The following is a 23202-nucleotide window of genomic DNA, read 5'->3' on the forward strand; positions in this document are numbered from 1 at the left end:
TGGATTCTGTTGCTGGCAGATTCCACCCCCCCCAAAGCAACCATGGTTTGTCAGGTCAGACATCACACCAAACCATAATTAAGCTTCCTGTTTGGCAAGATGTCTGAACTGAGCCAATGGCACCCAAATGCCTGAAGAAGACCATTAAGAGGGGGGGGCATCTGAACTGGCTGGTACATAACTGGCAAGAGTTCTTCTGTAAACTCCCAAGCAAAACAGCTTGTGGAATAATGGAACAAAGAGATCACAAACTGCCGAATGTCATGGTAATAAAAGCCATGCAGCAGACACTTTTTAATTCACATTCAATCTTTGAAATATATTGCCTTTTTTGTAACATTAAGGGAGGAAAGCAGAATCAATTAAAAGGAAAGGGAAAGTAAAAACAGAAACAGCCACTAAGATCCTTTTATGGCCTCACTAAAATGACAAAGTGGTCTCTCTTCAGCTGAAGTTCTTTTAACACCTCCCCTTTGCCAGGAATGCAGAGATAAGAGGGAGAAATGAATGCTAAGTAAAATGCAGTGGATTTGGGTCTCAGTTCTCTGACCTTCTACCTAACCCAGGATGCAGAAAATGCTACCCCCATTGCAATCCAATACCCCTTTCACTGAATATTTTGTCTTGATTTCAAGATACTAACTTGTTTTATTGCCTTTTTCTTATTCTTTTAAATTTGTTTTGAGTTGCGTTGCCAACACAGGGCTTACATTAGTTTTAAAATTTATTTATTTATCCCAATTTTCTTCCAAGGAACTCGAGGTGGCAGGCAACCCTAGCTTGTGTCAACCCCCCAGCCCTTTAGGGCAAGGATAGCCACAAAATGTTGTTGGACTACATCATCTCTGACTATTGGTCATCCTGGCTGGGGTTTATGGGAATTGGAGTCCAACAACATCTAGAGCAAGCCATGTTGGATACCCCTGCTTTGGTGCAACCTTTAGTGGGCAACCACCTTTTAGTGCTGAGGGGTAAACTGATGGAGAATGCATGCTGGTGGTGGGTGGGGCCTGAAGCCAGGAATGGGTGGGGCTAGAATGAAAAGTAGGCAGGGCCACTTCTTGCCAGACGTCTGAACCGATTGACTGAAGAGTACTTTTGAAATAAGGTGGAGGGCCTCACATTGCCTCTCCTTGGTTTAGGGAGACAGAATCCTAGCCCTGTTGAGTAGATCGCACCGTTTAGATGCAGAAGGTTTTCAGGTCTGATCCCCAGAATCTACAGCTAAAGAGGTCAGGTAACAGGTATCAGAAACATTGGAAACATAGAATCATAGAGTTGGAAGAGACCACAAGGGCCATCGAGTCCAACCCCCTGCCAAGCAGGAAACACCATCAGAGCACTCCTGACATATGGTTGTCAAGCCTCTGCTTAAAGACCTCCAAAGAAGGAGCCTCCACCACACTCCATGGCAGCAAATTCCACTGTCGAACAGCTCTTACTGTCAGGAAGTTCTTCCTAAAGTTTAGGTGGAATCTTCTTTCTTGTAGTTTGGATCCATTGCTCCGTGTCCGCTTCTCTGGAGCAGCAGAAAACAACCTTTCTCCCTCCTCTATGTGACATCCTTTTATATATTTGAACATGGCTATCATATCACCCCTTAACCTCCTCTTCTCCAGGCTAAACATGCCCAGCTCCCTTAGCCGTTCCTCATAAGGCATTGTTTCCAGGCCTTTGATCATTTTGGTTGCCCTCCTCTGGACACGTTCCAGTTTGTCAGTGTCCTTCTTGAACTGTGGTGCCCAGAACTGGACACAGTACTCCAGGTGAGGTCTGACCAGAGCAGAATACAGTGGCACTATTACTTCCCTTGATCTAGATGCTATACTCCTATTGATGCAGCCCAGAATTGCATTGGCTTTTTTAGCTGCTGCGTCACATATAGTTATTTGGATCCTTGGTCAATCCAGCTAAATGTTGTCTGCACTGGCTGGCAGCAGCTCTTCTTCAGGCAGGGAACTCTCCAAGCCCTAGCTGGAATTGACCCTGGAACCTTCCACATGTGATCTTTTCTCTGAGATCTTTTGGAGAGCGACTGCCAGTCTGAGTCCCCCACACTAAGTTAGATGGACACATAGTGTAAGGCAATTCCTTTCCACCTGCTTAATTGCAGCTAGAGGTCTGTTTGGGGCCAACTTCTTTTGTGATGCTTCCCCTGGTCACTTAGTGCAGGTAGGTCCATCGCCACACGTCTGATCACAGACACGCGCACCTCTGCAACTGTCAACTCAATGCGTGGGGTTCAGCATCTCTCTATGGGAAAAGTCAGCTTTTTTTAAAAAAAAAAATTATTAACCAATTTCCACATAACAATTTATCAATCCTCTTAATCAATTACATTATTTCCCCCCTTTCCCCCCTCAACCCTCCCTCTTCCCCCCACCAAGGACTTCCCTCAGCTCCCCTCCCTGATTTCTTTACATATATTGTTTTCTGCATGTTATAAAATTGTACATATCCTTACTTTATCTATCGTATGTTCAGCTAATAAATTTGTGAATCTTTATTCAAAACCTGCCAAAGAGTCCAATTCATTTTGTTGTCTTTTTAGATAGTTTGTGAAAAGTTCCCATTCTTCCCCGAAGTCACAGTTGTCCTTTTTACGCAGTTTATATGTCAATTTGGCCAATTCCGCATAGCTCATCAATTTTTCTTGCCACAGTTCTTTCGTTGGGATTTCCTCATTCTTCTATCCTTATGCTAACAAGACTCTTGCCGCTGTTGTAGCATACATAAATAAGTTATTTACTTTTCTTGGCAGGTCTTCTCCTACAATCCCTAACAAAAATGCTTCTGTTTTTTAAAAAACAAATGTTAATTTAAACATTTTTTTCAATTCATCATATATCTTTCTCAAAAAAAACTAACTTCTCTACATTCCCACCACATATGATAAAAAGTCTATGGAAAAAGTCAGCTTGTTGGGAGCAAGTCTGTGTTTTAAGGTTTCCATTACCGTGTGTGTGTTCCATTCTCTACCCAAAGGTTTGTCCGTGGTTGAAAACAATGCTTTCTTTTAAATGTGTTTCTCTGATTGCTATTCACCTTTGTTGTTTTGCAGGCTGAATTAAGCCCTTCAGAAGTAATAAAATAAATAAAGGAAAGCGCAAACGCCGTTAGAGCTGCAGAAATCAAATTCGTTGTAAGTATTCCTCACCCTCCTGCCATTAAATGGAGCAGGGGTGAGTGTTTGTGTGTGTGTGTGTTGTTGATCAAGGCACTGTTGCATTCATTTGTGCTGGTGGGGTCCTTGGTGGAATATTTACAGTCCGTTCAATGAGTTTTACCAAGGCTGTAGTGTCCTGGATTTGTTTGTGTGTGTGCTCTTGTGTGTTTAATGTGCAATATTTTCCATGGTCAGTGTTTACCACAAAAATGACATCGTAGAAATAAGACAAGATAAAACCATCCTAGCAATCAGTGATTACTTGGGCTGAGCTGAAAACTCTATTGAGAACTCCCTTTCAGTCCAGTCTTAAAAACCCAGGAGCTTTGGCTTGCTAGAGAACAATTGCCCTATCTGACAGGGCTGTTGGGAGAGAACTTGAAGGTAAAGCTAGTAATTGAAGTTTCTGAGGTTTCAGTCGGGAGTTGTGTGTGCTCAGGCCTTGGAACCATCCCCAGGCACAATAGGACATCCTCAGGCACATACGATCATTAGAAAAGTCTTGGTGGATTCAACTGAAGGGCTTTCTAGTCCATTGTTCTCACAATGGCCAATCAGATGCTTGTGGGAAGCTTGTGAGCAGGACCTGAGAGCACAACACTCTCTCCCAGCTTGTGATTCCCAGAAGCTGCATTCAGAGGCATACAGCCTCTGATGGTGGAGGTAGAACATAGCCATTATGGCAGCTGGGAACCAATAGACTCACCTTCCATGAGGATAGGAATGCCCAGGGCCAGCCCCTGTGACAGGAGGTAGAAAGTTAATCATGTCCATTATTTTCATCTATGAGCAACATTGGACACAACTCACAGTTAATCCCCCAGGTTTCACATTCCTCAAATGCTCTCTGCTTCAGAAATGCACGATTGCTTTGAGACAAAACAGCAATACGTATTTAAATGCCGTTTTTTGTCTATGCTTTTAAAAATATATATTCAGATCAATGCGGAAACAGGATGGAACAGATTTGAGTGTGAATTCACATGAGAGTCAAGAAATAGACTGATACACCCATCCCTGGTTGAGTCACAGATTGTTGGGTTGGCGGAAGCAGCTGTTGGACATTGATTGATTGAAATGAGTGTCTTGTTGCCACAGATGTTTATTAAAAGAAGTGTCTGTGGCAGGAGCAATGGACTGAAGTTATTGGACAGCAAATCCCTGTCCATTGGCACTCCTGCTAGCTGAGGCTGATGGGAGTTGGTACCCAGCAGCATCCTAAGAGCACTATGTTGCTTGCCTCTTATTGCATCAAATGGCCCATGGGTCTTCACATGTTTGCAAACACCCCCCCCCCCCCAAGTTGGTTAAAAGTGAAGCAAACTTGGAGCAAATTGTTTTTCTCTTTCCACAGAAACGATGAGCCTGGAGACGTCACAATAGCGCTGCTATCTACAATGTGTCACGGTTTGAAGGTTAGCAATTACTCAGAGAAATGATGAGAAATCACCTTCTAGGAACATCGGCAGGTGCCTCATATCAGGTCAGGCTATTTCCCCAACTAGCCCAATATTTCACCTTCTTTGGCTGGCAGTGGTTCTCCAGGAGTTCATTTAGGGGGGTCTTCTACATTAATATTAATAACAATAACAATAACAATATTTATTTATTTATACATACATACCCCACCCATCTGGCTGGGTTTCCCCAGCCACTCTGGGCAGCTTCCAACAAAAGATTAAAAATACATTAAAACATCAGTCATTAAAAACTTCTCTAAACAGGGCTGCCTTCAGATGTCTTCTAAACGTGAGATAGTTGTTTATTTCTTTGACATCTGATGGGAGGGCGTTCCACAGGGCGGGTGCCACTACCAAGAAGGCCCTCTGCCTGCTTCCCAGTAACTTCACTTCTCGCAGTGAGGGAACCGCCAGAAGGCCCTCGGCGCTGGAACTCAGTGTCCAGGCTGAACGATGGGGGTGGAGATGCTCATTCAGGTATACTGGGCACTTGACTCCTTAGATAGGAGTTTCCAAGGACTGTACCTGGGACCTTTTGCATATGAAGTGCGGGGACTACCCCTGAGTGGTGACCCCACCCCTCTTCCTCTGTAGCTGCCCCAAATCGACTATGGGCAAACAGGTCAGAAGACAGTGGTGTAGATTGGGTGGGGAACCTCAGGGGGGAAATTTCAGCCCTCCGGGCCTCTCTGTCTGGCCCTCAGGATTCTTCCCAGGCTACGCAGCTCCCCAGCCCTGCTCCACAACCACCTCAAGTCTTTTTGCCTGTCTGGAACATGTTGCTGAACTGTGATAATGCCTCTCGCTTGCCTGGGTAGTGAATGGAGAGGTGTGTTTGTACATGTATCCGGAAACCTCTGATGTTTGCATGGCCAGAACTGTGCAAAGGTAAGTCGTATCTGTTGCCATACCCACTTTTGCCTGTGGCCATGCAAGCTACTGGCGTGCAGCCCTCAAAATGTTCCTGCTGATTGTGCAAGCCGCAGCTCCAGAAGTCTGATACCATAAAGGTCGACTCTATGTGATATCATAAAGACGATGAGAACACAATCTGCATTTGCGTATTTTCTGTTATTAAAGGCCTTCCGTGTTGTTCATTTCCCTGCCTTTTCTAGGCAAACCCCAGAGCAGCACCTATTTGCCCCTTCGGTTGGATAAGGTTTCTGACATTCACGAGAGAACAGGATTTTCTTTAAATGAAAAAATAAATAAATGCAAATATCTAACCTATAAATTGTCCAGCTCACAGCAGCTGCAGGAAGCGGGGCGGAATCAAAGTTAATTTTGAGTAATCAAGTGCAGGTGACTGTTTACAGTCTGAGGTCATCTTGGCTGTGCATGTTTTCTGGAATACATCTACTGCACTGGATTATGTTCATTAGCACTTTTTTAAAAAAGTGTGCATGGTGTGTGTGTGTGTGGGAGAGCTTAACTGCAATAAGTCTGCCTAGGATTGCTGCCAGGAAGCATGATCCACTGCCTGCTTATGCAAAAGGGGAGTTCTGTTGTCTTCAGTTCCATTGGGGAAGGACTTTCCTTCAGGGATAGAGCACCTGCTCTGCATGCAAAAGGTCCCAGGTTCAATCACTGGCCACTCCAGGGAGGGCTGGGGAAAACTCTGGAGAGCCACTGCCAGTCAGTGCAGACAGAACTGAGCTAGATGGACCAATGGTCTGACTTGGTAGGGGACAGCTTCCTGCGTTCCTCCTTTGTACTCTGAATATTGGATTGCTTTAAAACATGATGAATGCAAACAGTAGCAATTGTGTGTTTGTGTGTGTTTTCACCTCTTCGACAAATGTCGTTGCAGGATTGTGATCGGTCTGGTTCCCGAGGTCTCTGAACGGCAAAGGGGAAGAAGAGGAAAGCAAAGAAGGAATCAGGGCACACATGCAGAGAGAAACAGAGGACTGCCAAGTGCTGTTTTTCCAAGCCAAGGAGAAAGATGGCTGCGAGATGAGCATGGGAGCCTCACATTTACCAAGGTTTGCATGAGAAAAAGGACCCGAGGCAATGTTCTGGGTTGCTTCTCCTCTTTGAAGGCTTGCCACCATCAACGGTGATAAAAATGGCCCGCTTTAAAGCCTCTGCAAAATCCACAAGGAAAATATTTGGACTACAGGTTTTGGACCGTTTTCCTGCTTTGAAGTAGTTTGTCATGCTTTACCAGTGTGAACTCTCTTGACCCTCAACCAACCTTTTTTTTCCTTTTCATTGTTCCCTCCCCACCCTCTGTTCCTCCCCCCCCCCCCCGAATCAAACAGCAGCAAGTGACGCTTTGAAATCTCGAGTCAACAACCGTTTTCTCTGGCCGCCACCTTTGGCAGCCCCGCAGCAAATGCCGGCGAGCTAACACAGAGGAGTCCTTCCTTCATTATCCATGAAGCCTGCCGACACCTTCCCGAAATAGATTCCTTGGACCATCTCCCCCCTCCTCGCCTTTCCCTTTCCAAGGTCATGGATCCTGAACAAAGCCAGAGGAGCACAAAGAAGGGCGAGGAAGGGTCGAGGAGGAGGCTTGTCAAAGGACAGGCTTTCCAAAGCAGTGTTTCGTCCGCCGCTACCTATCCGGGGAGCTCGGCTCCTTTGCAAGGCTCTCCCCTCCGGGACGTTGCAGCGCAACAGCCTTTTTCGAGGGAGGAGGCCCAGGAGAAGACAGGGCCAGCCCAGCTCAAACGCCCCTCTTTTGAACGCCCTCCGCACATCTCCCAGCTTCAGCAGCACCCCCTGTCGCCAGCGTTCATGCCTCCCCGGAAGCAGGAACATGTCCTTGAAGGCCCCACGACGTGGCAGCTAGTCGACCCAGCCAGAGCAGGTCCCTCCAGTTCTTTTCCATCCTCTGGGCTTCACCCTGGCCAGCTCTTGCCGTCCCGTCCTCCTGTCGTCCCCGAAGAGGACATGCCCTCCGTTCCAAAGGTCTACACTCCCCGCGCTTCGCAAGCTTCCTTGAAATCCTCGGAAGAAGGCCACAAGAAAGAGAAGAAACCCCAGAAACCCGGCAAATACATTTGCCAGTACTGTAGCCGGCCTTGCGCCAAGCCCAGCGTCCTCCAGAAACACATCCGTTCGCACACAGGGGAGCGGCCCTATCCCTGCATCCCCTGTGGCTTTTCCTTCAAAACCAAGAGCAATCTGTATAAACATCGGAAGTCTCACGCTCACCGGATCAAAGCCGGTCTCGCCTCGGGGACTGGGACCGAGCTGTACCCTTCCGGTTTGGAAATGGAGAAGATGGCCGGAGAGGAATTTGAAGAGCCCACAGAGGGTGAAAGCACCGACTCGGAGGAGGAGACCAGGAGCGCCCCGAGCCATTTGGCAGAACTGTCGCCCCGAAGAAAGCAAAGCATGTTGTACGGGTCGGGAAGCCAGAGCTCTAGCCTAGAGAGCTGCTCATTTTCTCACTCCAGCCTGTCTCAGTCTCTCGAAGAAAGCAGCCCGTTTGTGGAGCCGGCTTCAGAGCATGCCCTAAGTCATAAATCGGAGGAAACGCATACTATCAAGCAGAAACTCGCTCTTCGATTGAGTGAAAGAAAGAAGGTGATTGAGGAACAGGCTTTCCTTAGTCCTGGCAGCAAAGGGAGCACAGAATCCGGCTATTTCTCCAGGTCAGAGAGTGCCGAGCAGCAAATCAGCCCACCAAACACCAACGCCAAGTCTTATGCAGAGATTATTTTTGGCAAATGTGGGAGAATTGGCCAGCGGACTTCCATGTTAGCGGCGGCCACTGCCCAGGAATTTCCCCAGGTATCGTCCGAGGAGAAACTCAGCACAGTTCCTTTGTCTGTGCCCAGAACGCAGGTTATTGAACATATCACCAAACTGATCACTATTAACGAAGCCGTTGTTGACACCAGCGAGATAGATAGCGTCAAGCCCAGGAGAAGTTCATTGTCCAGACGCAGCAGCATTGAATCGCCAAAGTCCGGCCCGTACAGAGAGCCCTTTGCGTTAGAAATCAAACCCGGCTCCGGTAGCCAACTCGATTCATCCAAGTCACTGATGCCCCACATGGAAAAAATGAAGCCTGAACAATCATTGCTATCACTCCAGCATTCCCACAGTGCCACAGAGACAGTGCCTCTCCTACGAAGCCACTCTATGCCTTCAGCTGCGTGCACCATCAGCTCCTCCCATACCTTTAGAGGTAGCTATTCTTTCGATGACCACATCACCGAATCGGGGGTCCAAAGCCGCGGTCAGGTGTCTTCCCACCCACGCATGCTAAAACGGCAGCCCGCCATCGAACTTCCGTTGGGGGTGGAGTATGGTTCGGAGGACGTGGGCACGGCGAGCAAAGAAAGCACTTCCAAACCTCCCGAGGAACAAGAAAGCAAGGAGAGCGAGCTCACCAAAAAGTCAAGGAAGGGCGCGAAAACAAAAGGGTTCATGTACGAGTGCAACGTTTGCGGTGCTCGGTACAAGAAACGGGATAATTACGAAGCCCACAAGAAGTATTACTGTTCGGAACTGCAGGTCTCCAAGCCCCGATCTTCCAGTTCTCATTTTTCGTTGGAAGCCGAGAAAGGTTCCGTAGAATCTGATCCTTGGCCGCAGATGATGCATTATAAGCTGGGGACCAGTTTAGAACTAACTCCGCTGAGGAAAAGGCGTAAGGAAAAGAGCCTCGGTGATGATGAGGACCCCCCGGCTTTTGAGTTGACCAGTCCATCTTCCTGTAGCTCTGGGGCAGCCGCTCAGTTTACTAGCTTGAAACCCACTGATGTGGCCTTGAACCTGACTTCCGAGTCCATGACGTCACCAGCAGACCTCAGCAAATCGATGCCGCTCTCTGACGCCGGTGTCACTTTCCACTCTAGGACTACAAAACCATCTTTTGGTACGGAGGTCAAGGAGAGGAGGACGACCTCAAAGGAGATCTCTGTCATCCAGCACACAAGCTCCTTTGAGAAGTCGGATTCTATCGAACAACTGAGCAGCTTGGAAGGGGAGGAAAAGCTGTCGTTGCCCTACACTTCTCAGTCAGCTGCACAGCAGAGCCGGCCGACTCATTCCCTGCAGCCAAAGCTTGTGCGTCAACCCAACATCCAAGTCCCTGAGATCCTGGTCACAGAAGAGCCGGACAGGCCAGAGACGGAGCCCGAACCTCCCCCTAAAGAGCCGGAGAAGACGGAGGAGTTTCAGTGGCCACAGAGAAGCCAGTCTCTCTCCCAGCTTCCTGCAGAGAAGCTGCCACCCAAAAAGAAGAGGCTGAGGCTTGCGGAAATGGCTCAGTCTTCTGGAGAATCCAGCTTTGAGTCAGTGAGGAGCCCCAGTCAGGAGAGCAGCATCTCCCATGCCTCCAGCCGCTCAACGTCATTTGAACGCGAGGAAGCTGCTTCCCAGTCCTCTGAATCCCACATAAAACCTATTGGGCTTGGCCCATACATGTTAACAGTGCCAGGCCACCACCACCCTCACCATCCTACCCGAGAAATGCGGAGGTCCGTCTCCGAGCAGACGCCCAACGTCTCTCCCTCCTCTCCAATGTCGGAGACCCGCAGCAAATCGTTTGACTATGGGAGCTTGTGCTCCTCCTCTCCCACTTCCTTGCCCCGCCCACCAACAACATCAGCAGCACAGGAGAGGAGGAAATGTTTCCTGGTGAGGCAGGCGTCTCTTGCTGGGCACCCAGAGCACGAGCCGGACTCTGGCTCCAAAGGAGGGACAGAAACGGAAGAGCTGCTGCAGTCCACAAGCAAATCTTCAGCTGCAAGTTTGCCCCAGCAGCAACCACCGTCCTCTTCCTCCTCCTCTTCTCAAAGAGGCTACCCAGCTGACAAGGGTGAGCCAAAAGACTGCCCTGAGCGCACATATACCCACCCCTACACTGAAGCTCTGCAGGTGTTTCACCACCCATCGGCCCAATTGACGCTCCACGAGAAACAGTACATGGCCCCGCAGATTTCTCTCTTGCCATTCCAGCATCTTTTGCCACCATCGGGACAGACGGTGGAGCTCTTCTCCAGCCAGACAATGACCGACCTCTTTGCCGCTCAGTATTCCATCCCGCAAATACCGCACTCCATCTTTGAGAATGCAGCCATCCCGCTGCAAGACGCTTTGCTGCACCCAGGCCAGCTTCACATTGCCCCTCCGCTGCTGTCCCACCCAGGGGACATGGCCCTCAGGCAGAGCCCATCCCTTGTCCCTGTGCACTACCCAGGCTCCCCGCCGCTCCATTCTGCCTTTTTCCTGCCCCTTCAGTCCCAGCTTGCTCTCCAGTTGCCAAGTGACATTGGTACCCATTTGCCCCAGCTCAAATCCAGGCTCTCTCCACCCACCGGAAGTCCCATCTTCTCCCCATTTGCAGACTACAGCTCTGAGAGCAGACTGCATATTTTGGCCCGGCCTAGCAGCCCCTCTGCATCTGTCTCCATTTCTCAGTTGGTGGTGCCTGCACGATCTGAGCCTGTCGTGTCGCTAGTTGTCCCAGTTCGCATTCAGACGAACATGCCCTCCTACGGAAACGCAATGTATACAACCCTTTCTCAGATCCTGGTCACTCAGTCACACTGCAGCGCCTCTTCTATCATCCTGCCGAGATTTGACGAGTTTGAGGCCAAGGGTACCTTGGTTTGCACCGCTAACGTTCACGGAATCGGCCTCGATCTGGCACAGATGATCACCGAAGAGCAAAAGAGCATCTTCCAGACACCCTACCTAAGGCTGCCGCTGTCACTCTCCGAAAAGAAAGGCTACATTCCTCTTGGCTCACCATCCGAAAGCCTGTTGGATCTTGAAGGGAGTCCGTCGACCGTCGGAGGAAGCAAGCGGATGCTGTCTCCGGCCGGAAGCTTGGAACTCACGATGGAAACCCAGCAGCAAAAAAGGGTGAAGGAGGAAGAGTTCTCTGAGATGGAGGAGAAGTCAGAAGCAGTGGTGGCCCCCAGTGCAACAGAGGAAGGGAAGAAGCACAACCAAAGGAGAGTCAAGTCAGAAATGCCCCCGGACGTATCGCCTGAGCAGTCTGAGTTGGAAGAAGTCCAGGGAACTTTATGGCCAGCCTCTCCGCAGCCTGAGGTCTCGAGCTCTGAGGGGCGAGAGGAATCTAAGCATCCAGCTGGCAGGCAGTTGCAAAGCAAGGAATCCCCGCAGATGGTGAAGAAAGAAGATTCGAAAGAGGCTGTGGAGCCACCTGCAACAACCTCCCCAAGTCCAGCTCTTCGTTCTGAGGCTGCCCAAAGTTCAAAGAAGTCCCAAGAGGGGCCAGATGTCAAGAAGGTATTTCAGTTCCCCAGTCTCCATACAACTACTAATGTCAGTTGGTGCTATTTAAATTACACAAAGCCAAATCACATCCAGCAAGTTGACCGAAGGTCCTCGGTGTATGCCGGCTGGTGCATTAGTTTGTATAATCCCAACCTCCCCGGTGTGTCCACCAAAGCAGCCCTTTCGCTCCTGCGCTCCAAGCAAAAGGTGAGCAAAGAAACCTACACCATGTCTGCTGCTCCACGTCCAGAGGCAGGGAGGCTTGTGCCCTCAAGCGCCGGGAACCCCAAAATGTCGGAGGTAAGGAAATTGGGTTTTCCTTTTGTCCTCACCTGTTTTGTGAGTAAGAATTGACATGGAGGCTGCCATTAAAATATAGAAGTGGATATATTAGGGAAATGCGTGAACAAAACTGGATAAGTGAAAATAATGTGCCAGATTGCACTGTACTGTGGGAAATTTTCCTGGAAAGATGCATGCAAAAATGTGCATATTAGAAGAAATGTGCGTTAAAATGCACACAAATTTTCATATACGCTTGTTGTTTCTTAAGTTACAATCGTAAATTTGGGAAAATAAGAAATGGAGGTAAACTGAAATTGACAGGTTCATTCATCGCTAGAGCAGATCCAAGACAGTCTGCCACTTAAGCAGAGCTTCATGCGGTACAGATCAGTCTGGGGTAAACATAGCTGCTATTTATGAAGACATGCTAGAAATCATAGCGTTACATGACTGTCCTGGAGAAAAAGCTGTGTTTGGGCTATTTTCCAATGAGATGAAAAGAAGATCAAATGCTTAGAACCACTTGGGGGTCGTTCAAAGAGGGATGTTTGGGGTATGTTTGGTGGTGTGTTTTTTTGTGGGGAGCGGGTGGTTGTGTGCTGGACTGGTTAACTTCAAAGCATGCTAAAGGCATCGCTCCAGGACGAAAATTTAAATGAAATCCAGATTGCTTTTGGAGAACGGTCCCAGCAACTTAACCAGATTCATACCTGACTTCCTTTCTTCCCTTGTCCTGTAGAAACAGTTATCTAGCTGACGAGGGATTCCTGGGCACTGGGGATCCTGTTCTACCCTCCCACCTGATTTCCCAGGCCTTGACTGGTCAGAAGGTTTTGATTCTTAGTGCCAGGGAGATGCTGGGGTGGGTGTTCATGATTCAGCCCCATGCCCATTGGTCACAACTTGTTCCAGAGTCACCCAGTGCATTTAGTGGCTGAGTGGAGAACTGAACCCTGATCTACCAGGTCTTAGTCCTGCATGCTAACGACAGAAGTGTTCAGAAATGCCCTGTCCCTTCCTGCTCCAAGCACTGAATGAACGCTTGAACAGTTATCCATACAAGATGTTCATGGCGGCTGGGGACAGACTGTCTACCTGAAACCTGGGAAGGAGTGGAGAGGAAGGACTGGAGTTCAGTCTTGAGTCTGGACAGTGAAGGTGGGAGGTGCAGAACTCACTGCACAGTAGAAAAACTCACAGCCGCTCTTGTGTCTGGTGATCTCTGGTACGACTCCTAAAATGCACAGGGTCATGCAAGCCAAGCAGAGTCCTCAGTCCAGATTCCTCAGCTTCTTTTTATGCAACTTTAAAGCAATTTTTCTGCCCCATTAAGCATGGCTTGTTCCCACCCACCCCATGCAGCTCAGACCAGTAGCACCAGGTCTAAAATGAGAACCTTCCAAATCAGGTTTAAATCTTACACTTAATTATCACCGAAGTTAGGGTGGCTGCTGGGTTTCCTCCGCCACTCTCCAGAGAGAGAGCCTTGTCCAAGGTGTCTGTCTTTGGTAACAAGCCTTTGGAAGAATAATAAAACCGTTACTTTCATCCTTTGGCGAGGTAGGTTCACCTGCCTTCGCTCCTCCCCAACGAAGGTCAAAAGGACGAAATGAGAACTGAAAAGGAAGAGGAGAAAAGAGGAAAACCAGAAGACGACATTCCCATATCCAAACGAGGGGAGCCAGCCCGGATCAAGATCTTTGAAGGAGGGTGAGTATTGTGCTTCGCACTCCATCTCCCGTTGTGTCTGTCTGATGGAAAGCTGTCCTCTTGAAAGCAGCTTGTCAGTAAAAGATGCCACATGGAAGCCGGCAGGGAGTCAATCAGGCCTGGCCTTCCATTGTTTCCTTTTCCAAGTCTGTCCATCGCCCTTAAATTCTCTTTGACTTTCATTATCTGTATGCCAATGGAGTAAGCACTGAGTTTCAAAAGAGTTGGACAGAAAACATGTATCTGTCATTCAACCCTTTGCCTATAGAAATTCTGGAGAACTGTGTTGTGAAGGTGCATTGTCCCAGGCAATTTTCCCCAGAGCATTCAGTTTGGACTGAATTCTTTTAAGCATCATATTGGAAGAAGCTGAGAGGACAATAATCTCAAAACCTTAGAGGCAGATTGCATTTGTTCACATTGGCTCTTCGGCCCAGATAGCGCAAGCATCGCACATCACCGACTGTACTTGTGGTCACCAAGCTTCCACACAAACTTGTGCGAAAACATACACACTGGATAGTGCAAGACATCACACATCTATTATCCGGACTTTGGGATAAGGTCCTCTCAACCCTCCTCCACCCCTAGCAAACTTCTAAGAGCATTTGCACAGTCCAGATGTTTCCACACATTATTTTTATTCTCTGGATTGGGGTCCTAACTGTCCCAAAGTCTATCAGTTTTATCCATAGATATAATCCAAGAGTGGGGAACCTGCAGCGCTTCTGATATTGTTGGACTACAACTCCCATCAGCCCCAGTCACCATGGCCAATGGTCTGGGATGATAGGCTTTGTAGTCTGACAACATCTGGTGGGCCACACGTTCCCCTCCACAATATTTTGTGTTCATTTTTTCTGAATTATCAAGAGTTTCAATTTGTGCTCAAACTGCAGTGGTGTAGAATGGAGAATATGGACACCCTTAAATAAATCCTTAAGCCCTTCCCCACAATTTGAGCCATATCAAGACCTCCCTGTAGCCAGTAAGGATGTGCATACTTTTACTGTGCCTAGTTATGGAATTTGTTGCCAAAAGTGTATGGGGAATAATGAGCTGTCTTGATAACTATATGCAAATCTCTAGGGTTAGAAGCAGCAGGACTACTGTTTCCCAAGGAGCAATAGCAAGCAAAGGGCTATTGTCTTTCTGTTCTGCTTGTGGGTTTCCCAGAGGCAGCTGGTTGGCCACTGTGTGAAACAGGAAGCTGGACTAGGCAGGCCTTTGGTCTGATCCAGGAAGACTCTTCTTATGTTCTTCTTAAACAATAGATAAAGGTGCTGCCACTCAAGGTTAGGGGGACACACACTCCGCATGGTTTAAATTCAATACTGGTTTCTGCTTTAACACCCAAACTTCACTTGTAAATCAGGATGAGCTTTTTTTTGTCAAAGAAGGAGGGAGATTATCCAAATGCTGATTTTCTGCATATATTTTTAAAAGGCTGTTGTTTGGGGCACTGTTGCAATATCAGAAACATGGAGTCCCTCAGAAAAAACCCCCCACCCAAATGATATTGCATGGAATAGCCAAGCCAGAGGTCAGCAATCCTTTTGTGTGTGTGTGTGTGTGTGTGTGTGTGTGTGTGTGAGAGAGAGAGAGAGAGAGAGAGAGAGAGATGGCTGCAATGGTTAACTGATAAAAGCAGTTTGATGGATTAAACAGTTTTTGATTAGCAGTAGGGAAGGACTGAGCTCAGATTCTGAGCTCAGATTCAGGAAAGCAGACTCTCCAGACTGAATCTGGGTGGATCATGAGTCAGATCAGTTCATGGATCACCAAGAGTTCATCTTTTAAACTTTTCAAAATAGAGCATCTGGCTACCCAGGGCTTAAGCAGGGCTTTTTGCTGCTGCACACGTTGAGCACAACTACGTTAAGACCTGCTCAGCGCACCGGCACTGAGTCCTTGCCATATTTGTTTTTAAAGCAAGCAGTGGCAAGAAGCCCTATGCAGTAGGTGCTAGGGGTGCCAACTTGAATAAAATATTGGGGAGACCCAGGTAAGCCCCGCCCTGCATAATCAATCACATAATGTGGTGCACATGCTCCATTAGAATGGCAATGCCCATCAACTTTGGGGGGCAGACCTCTCAAATATTTTATGGGGGGACCGAAGCCCTCTTAGCCCTAGTTGTTGGCTGCTATGGTAGCTGCTCCAGGCCCTGGGCTTTTGGATGCCCTGTTTAGTGAAGGAAACATTATTGGAGGACCAGGGACAGTGCACAACCCTTATTTTAAAAAATCTGTTTCTGTGCAGATTGTGTTTTTTTAAATTAAATTCCATTAAATATCTTCCTGGGAAATGGAAGGGGACAGACTTTTTTCTCATCCCCATGCTTTACTAGGACATTAATGGGTCCATCCATTCCTACTTTGATTTATTTTTTAAAGTGTTCTTGATTAACTGGACAATACTTATAGATATGCAAGTACCATAATTTTAATACAGGTATTTATAAAAACTGCAGATAGCAAGAACCATTATGGAAGCAGAATTTCTCCTTCTCTCACACACACAGGAGGGAATTCCTCTTCTATGGTGCTGCGTGCTGTAACATATTTGCATGTAATGGGAAAGGTGTGCCTTTTCATTTCAGAATTCTTGTTTTCTCTTTATTAATTCCATTTCCACCCTGCCTTTCTTCCACGATGGGTATCCTGTTCTTCTCAGGGTTGGCACTCTCAGGGGAAGCGGAAACCATTAGACTTGAGTTTCTTTGAGACAAATAATGGCAAGGCAAGTTGTTTTAAGAAGAAGCTAGGACAATGGACAGCTCCCAGTGGCCCCTTACTGGCTGAGCAGTGGGAAGAAGATCTCAGCAAAGATCTGAGACCCCCTGAAGACTTAAGAAGATGGCCAAGTCTGTTTACTCCACCTCCTTGGAGGAGTTGACTGTGCTGTATTAAAGGGCCCTATTCTGCAGTTGTTGGCTGCAGTTGCTTCCACTTGTGGAAGAAGTAGGATTAGTTTTGAGAAAGGGCAAGTAAGAGGTGACAAGATAGAAGTTTGTAAAATTATACATGGCATGGAGACTGTGGATAAAGAAAATTTTTTCTTCCTCTCTTATAATACTAGAACTGAATGATGGAAGATTCAGGGAAAAGAAAAGAAAGTATTTCTTCATGCAGCCCATAGACAAACCTTGGAACTTGCTCCCGCAAGAGACAGTGAGAACCACCAACTTGGATAGTTTTAAAACAGGATTAAATAAATTCAGGGAGAATAAGGTTGTCCGTGGCTACTAACCATTATGGCTATGGTTATGTTTCTGAATTGTTGTTGGGAACTTCAGGTGTTGCTGTTGTGCTCATATCCTGTTTGCAGGCTTCTTACTGGTTTGAAATATACTCAGAGTTGAGTGTTGATTTCATGCTCTTTATTTCAGCTCATGGTAAACAGTGAGTAAGTGAGTGCTTTCCCCCAAAATGGGTCCCGCGTGATTGTCTGATTCAACTCCCCTCCTGGAGCCTGATTGGACTGCTCCTGCAGGCCAATCAGGTTGCTGATTCACTTCCTCCTGGAGCCGGATTGGGTGGCTCCTGCAGACCAATCAGGTTGCTGCCTTCTAGGATCCTACCTGCCTATTGTTCTAGGATCCAAGCTCAGTACATAACAGGGTTCTAATGCAATATCATTAGGGACTCATTCTCTAAGTCTGAGGGAGGTAGAAAGGTTACATCCTCAGGCTAGGAAGTAAAAACCAAGGAGGGGGAGAAGCCCATGCCCTGTGGATTCTCTATAAGAATGAATTCCAAACTTGCTGCCTGATTTCAGGTCGACTGTGCCTGCCACTAACTTCATGTATTTCCAACAAACAAGCAAAGTGCCATTGATTCCAGTAGGAGCTTTGCTTGAATTCAAGCGAAGAGAGAGTTTCAGCCTGAATGTTTTATTCCAATTGTGTCTGGGGGAAAGATATTGGAACATCGTAGCACAATGCTGATGTCATTCTGTGTAACTTTAGGTTTGTAGTTTGTAGTTTTTTGTTTTAATGTTGCTTTTGGACAAGTCCTTGCTTGAGTTTCCCTTTTGTGCTTTTGAATTATTATTCTTTCTTTTTGTGTGTGTGTCTCCCCTGGAAACTGTTTGCAACCCCTGAGCTGCTCCCAAATATCATGAAGGCTTTACTTTCCAATTTCTTACCCAGATGGAGGCATTCCATTGTGCACAGCCGGTTTATGCTGCATGCATCAAGCAATGATACATGACAGACAGCTCTCCCAGAAAGTGCTTTGAAGAGCTTGTGATAGTTATTGAAAAGTTAAAAATAGCTGCAAGATAAATCCTTTCCCCACCCCGCACCCCAGTCACTTGAAACACCAAGATGACTGCCGTTCAATATGCAATGTTAGCTGGAAAGACTATCAGCCCACACTGGGAAGGCTTCATGGTAGAGCACATGCAAGGAAAAGCAGTGGCAGATTTGGGATCCTGAAATTCCAGCAACGCCCTAGGAGATGCTAAAATTTGGTGCTCCCTCCTTTCATCCTCCGTTCAACATAATTGTTGCAGCACCCCCTATGGTACCAGCACCCAGTGTGGCCAAACTGGTTACTCTACCCTAAAACTGCCTCTGCAAAAAGTCCAAGGTTGATGATGTTGTTAATTAGACATACATTTCCAGTTTGTTAATTTCCAGGTAGCAAATGGTGGGACAGATATCTACCTGAGAGCCATTTCCAGATGGAATAGGCCACGGATGGGGCATCCTGTGGCCTTCCAGATGTTGCTGGACTCAACTCCCATCACCCTTGACCATTGGCAGTGCTGGTTGGGGCTAGTGGGAGTTGGAGTCCCCAGGATGCAGTGATGGCCACCAACTCTGATGGAGGACCAGACAAATGCATGGAGGCAAAGGCTATCAGTGGCTGCTAGCTCTGTGCTCTGCCTCCATGGTCAGAGGCAGTAATGCTTTTGAATTCTGTCTAGTTTTTATTTAGGAACCAATTGAAAACTGCATATGCTGTCTCAGATATTGAAGGGACAGTAGGAATAAGGACCCTGGGAAGTTGTCCAACATAGTTTTGTGGGCTTAAGAGATTTGACAAGAATTTTTGTGAGCGATTTCTCTGCAGTCATCTATTGGGGCCCTTCTGGTGGTACCACATACACCAGAATTTCATTTAATGGTGACTCAGGCAGAGTTATTCAGTGCAGTAACACCTACTTTGCATAACACACTGCCCATTGAAGTTCAACAGCCTCGAACATCATAGACCTTTCATTGGGTGCTAAAAACTTTCCTGTTTCTTCTACTGGCTTTCCTAGAAGGATGAGCTGACTCATGGTCAGTATCAGATTTCTTTTGGGAAACTGCTCTTATTTGTTGTCTTTTTATTTTTGTACAGCGCCGTGATATTTGCTAGTGGTTAGTGGTCCGTAAAGTTTCCTGATCAGTAAATAAATGACCAGTCAGTATTGCTTATGTGAATTGCTGCTAGCTGGAATAGCTGTATACAACTTTAGCCCTCCATACTTAGAGAGAGAATGTTCCCTGACAATATTTTTTTGCCATCAGGTGTTGACCTTTTAAGGCAGAGTTAGAAAACCTGTGGCCCTCCAGATGTTGTTGGACTCCAACTCCCATCAGCCCCAGCCACTACTCAGGAATGGTGGAACAACAGCCAAGGGTGGGGCTACAGGTTCGCTGTTCCTGTTTTAATGGCAGAAGCCTTATACAATTTTTTTAACTCTTTGTGCGTAAAAGCATAGTCTAAATGGGAGAGAGTAGACAGCCAAAAGACTGATAATTGAAAGTATTCTGAGATTTATTTTATTTTTTAAAGAGAGTTGATGTCTGAAACACTTTGCAGAGGTTTATTTTTGTTGCCTTAATATGGACACACTGGTAAGTTATATTCTTTTTATAAATATGGGCTTGGCTAGGAAAGCAATAGAGCGGCCTGAAGAACTAAGCTATCTTCTCTCCCCCACCTCTCTTAAAATGGATTAGATGAAACTTTTGTTCCCAATAAAAATAGCAGAAAATGGAGCGGGCAGCATAAAATTAGAAGGATGGCCTGTTATGGAATGACTTTTTATTTTATTTTATCGTGATAAAATATTTCAGTTGTCCTTGACATAAGTGGGCAGACAATACAAATCAATAAAGCACTACTCAGCTGGATGCGAGCTATCACCAAGATTCATGAGATTTTACCTAATTTGATCCTTCAAATTGATGCTTCAAATAGATGTTCTGTGCTATTAAAAAAAAAGTGTGATGCTTCTCACCAACAGAAATTAATATAAGCTAGTATTGTATATTAAAGTGTCCTGTGCTGACAATATATTTGTGAGTCTGGCAAAGCTCCAATTCATATGGAGAAGTCTCAATCTAATAGACTTAGAATGGGTATTGTATCCTCCTCTCTTTCTCTCCCCCCCCCCTTAAATAAAAAAACTTATGGTTTATTAAACCTTGGTTTCCCCTTGCATCTTAACCAGGAAACCATGATATAATCAAATAGAATGAGACTTAGTTTAGTACCCAGATGCTCTCCTCACCTCCTTCTCGCTGAAATTAAAAGCCTCTAGAGTTTGCTGAACCTCTGTTTCCCACCACGGATGAAACAGAAACCTGTGATTTAATGTACTACACAGCGAATGAGCATCAGGCCCCCATGCTCTCCTCTCTCCTCTTTCTCACTGCAATTAAAAGCTTCTGGAGTTTGTTAAACCTCGGTTTTTTATTATATCTGAACCAGGAAATCATGTCTTATTCTTGTACTATAATGTGGTTTCATATCCCGGATTGAAGCCCAGGAGTGAACCAGTTTCCCAGGGAAGCAGTGGTGGACCTACATTTTTGAGGTCCTGAAGTTTAAACTGTCATGGGGGGGGGTCCTTCACAACCAGCGACAAGGTCTGGGTAACCACAGTTATCTTCTTCAATTGGTTTGTTCCATGACATATCACAACACTTTTACAACATCTGTGCTACTGACACTCAAACTTTGGGATGTTTGAAACGTATGCAAGAACAAAAATCAATCAATTTGAGTCGTGCTACTCAGATTGGGTCTACTAAACTCCAGATTTTTTAAGCAATGTGGTCTAAAGTTTCTCCTGGGGCCCCTCCGGGATTAAGTGCCCTGAAACGTAAGCTTCCTAAGTTTCATAGAAGGTCCATCCCGGCTAGGAAGTTAGGGTTAAGAGTCTCTGGAAGCCTTTTGTTACAGTGCAGAAGAAAGAGAGGTAGCCTACAAACACGCTACTTGGCCCAAAGTTCAAGAATTAAACCGGCAGTCCTATACACAAAGGGAAGCCAACACGGAACCTTCGAGATTGTTTTGGACTACAACTCTTTGTGACTGATGGTGAGGTCTGTTGGTTGCAGTTGTAGTCCAGAAAATTTGGTGAGTGCAAAGTTGGGGGAAGCTGCCCATGACCTTTTTTTGCTGCCATATAAAATTGAAATAAACTTCTCTGCTTAGAATATTGGTATGCCTGAGGTTTTCTAGCCTGTCTTTACCATTCTGGAGTCACAGGCATGATAGATGAGTCCATTTTAACAGAGGCCAAGCATCTGCAATAATAAAAAAACCTCCATATTAAGATGAAGTTTCAGAAGTCCGGGCAGACATAGGGATTGGAGACCTTTTATGTTATTGATTCTGTGATGCAATCCCTGCAGTGAACTGCGAGGAAATGCTTAAGAGGCCTGGCCATCTGCAGATTTTAACATTTGCAGCTTGTTCTGTGCAGATGGGTATTGTCAGGGAACTGCCATCTGAGCCAGAAGGAGAAGGAGGGCTCCAGAGGGATTCCGGAGAGCGTCCCGGGAGGGAGAGAAGCAGCACATCTTCTGGGGAAGGAAATCAGCATAGCACCAGTGGAGGAGGGGGGCAGAAGGGGGAATCGGCAAGGTGGCTCCAAGACTCTTCACCGGGAACCAGCGGGGAGAGCACGGGTCCCCCGGTGCCCACACCCTCCCTGCACAGAAGGCTTCCGTGCAGGGAGAGTAGGCGGCAACTAGGCGTCAAAGAACTTTTATGCTGGAAGAAGTTCAAGAAACGCCCACTGATGGATTCTGCCAGTGATTGAGACAGCCACGGGTGAGTGGCTGTCCGGACAGGGAAGGTTCACTCAGGCAACCCAGCCAGGGGTTGGCACCGATTTACGCACGAGCAACCCCTAGAACCATTACAGGTATCTTATAGCAACATGAGAAGTTGCCTTATAGCAGCTCAGTATGATTGGTTCTGACTGGCAGCTGCTCTCCAGTGCATCAGGTCTTCTTTTTTATTTGGACCTGCACCTTAATATAAGTTTCCTACCAGAGCTGGCAGGAATTGAATCTGGGGTCCTTGCTAAAAGTCCCACATTCAGCCCTGGCATTTTCAGGTAGGACTAGAATTGTCCCCTTCCTGAAGTTCTGGATTGCTGCTGCCAGTCTGCTTCCTGGTTTCCCCGATTTTTATATAGAAGGGCTCTCCTTCACTCGAGTTGTTTAAGTAGATGGATGCTGTGGTTGTGTCCTGCAGTGAGCAGGGGCTTGGACACCACAACCTCTAAAGTACCTTCCAACTTTATGCTTCTGAATATTGCCTCTTTCTTTACCAGGTGGGTGAGTGTTTTGGTTTGTGTTTCATTCTTGCACCGACTTTCTTCTGCTCTTCACATTATTTAACCAGTCAGCGTTAGCTATCTCCTCAGCCTGCTTGCGAAGCAGTAGCTGTCCCTTCAGAGCGGAGAGATCACTTGCAGATGTTTTCCATCAGAGCGTGGAGGAACCCGTGGTTTTTTGAGGCTTATGGATTTTTTTGACATCCTCGTTTAAACAAACAATTTAATAACTGGAATTATGTGGTTTTTCAGGGTTTCCAAGAAGCCAAACTGTTGTGCCGCCCGTCTCAGGTTCACTTGTCTTGAATTCAGTCCCATGGCTTGTACATGCCAGGAGATGGATTTCTGCTTTCCATATGCTGCTTCTAAATGTAATGGTTAGAACACCTCCATGTGGAAAAATTCTCTGGAAGGGGATCCGTCAGGGGGGGTGGGTTTGAGAAAGATTTTGGTATGCATGTGAATTTTTGCAAAACGCTTTCCATGAAGTGCTTACCATTGGCTGGTCTTTTCCTTTTGCCTCTACTCATGATGCAACTTACCTCAATGGGCAGCGAATATCACCTGCCCCCTGGCCACCATTTTTCACGAATGCTTACTTGAATTGTGCAAGTCTCTGGTGCTTGAATTCTGCAAGCCTCACAAATGTGGCGGCCATTTTTTTAAAAAAATGTGTGTTTCTGTGTGTCATTTTGCAACAACCCCACTTCCATGATTTCCAGTTTTAGTTGGGAGGCAAATGAAGACCCTGGTTATCTCCAGACAAGACTATTGCAACAAACTCTACATGTGACTGCC

At 46.7% G+C, this 23202-nt stretch overlaps 1 protein-coding gene across 8 annotated transcripts in view; it reads left to right on the plus strand.

Annotated features, from left to right (window-relative positions):
* HIVEP3 (HIVEP zinc finger 3) overlaps positions 1-23202 on the plus strand; it is a 239977-nt gene that overhangs the window by 177715 nt on the left and 39060 nt on the right. The window contains exons 3-7 of one of the 8 annotated variants that reach the window (XM_083454685.1): positions 3062-3142; positions 4521-4649; positions 6437-6611; positions 6894-12135; positions 13685-13830. In XM_083454685.1, coding sequence (XP_083310811.1) covers positions 7084-12135; positions 13685-13830 — 5198 coding nt within the window. In that variant the 5' untranslated portion in view covers positions 3062-3142; positions 4521-4649; positions 6437-6611; positions 6894-7083. Of the gene's footprint in view, positions 1-3061; positions 3143-4520; positions 4650-6436; positions 12136-13684; positions 13831-23202 lie in introns of all 8 variants that reach the window. The other 7 variants (XM_083454682.1, XM_083454683.1, XM_083454684.1 and 4 more) reach the window with 7 other exon arrangements.

Source organism: Podarcis tiliguerta (genome assembly GCF_965153285.1).
Source record: "Podarcis tiliguerta genome assembly, chromosome: 8".
Taxonomy (NCBI): domain Eukaryota; kingdom Metazoa; phylum Chordata; class Lepidosauria; order Squamata; family Lacertidae; genus Podarcis; species Podarcis tiliguerta.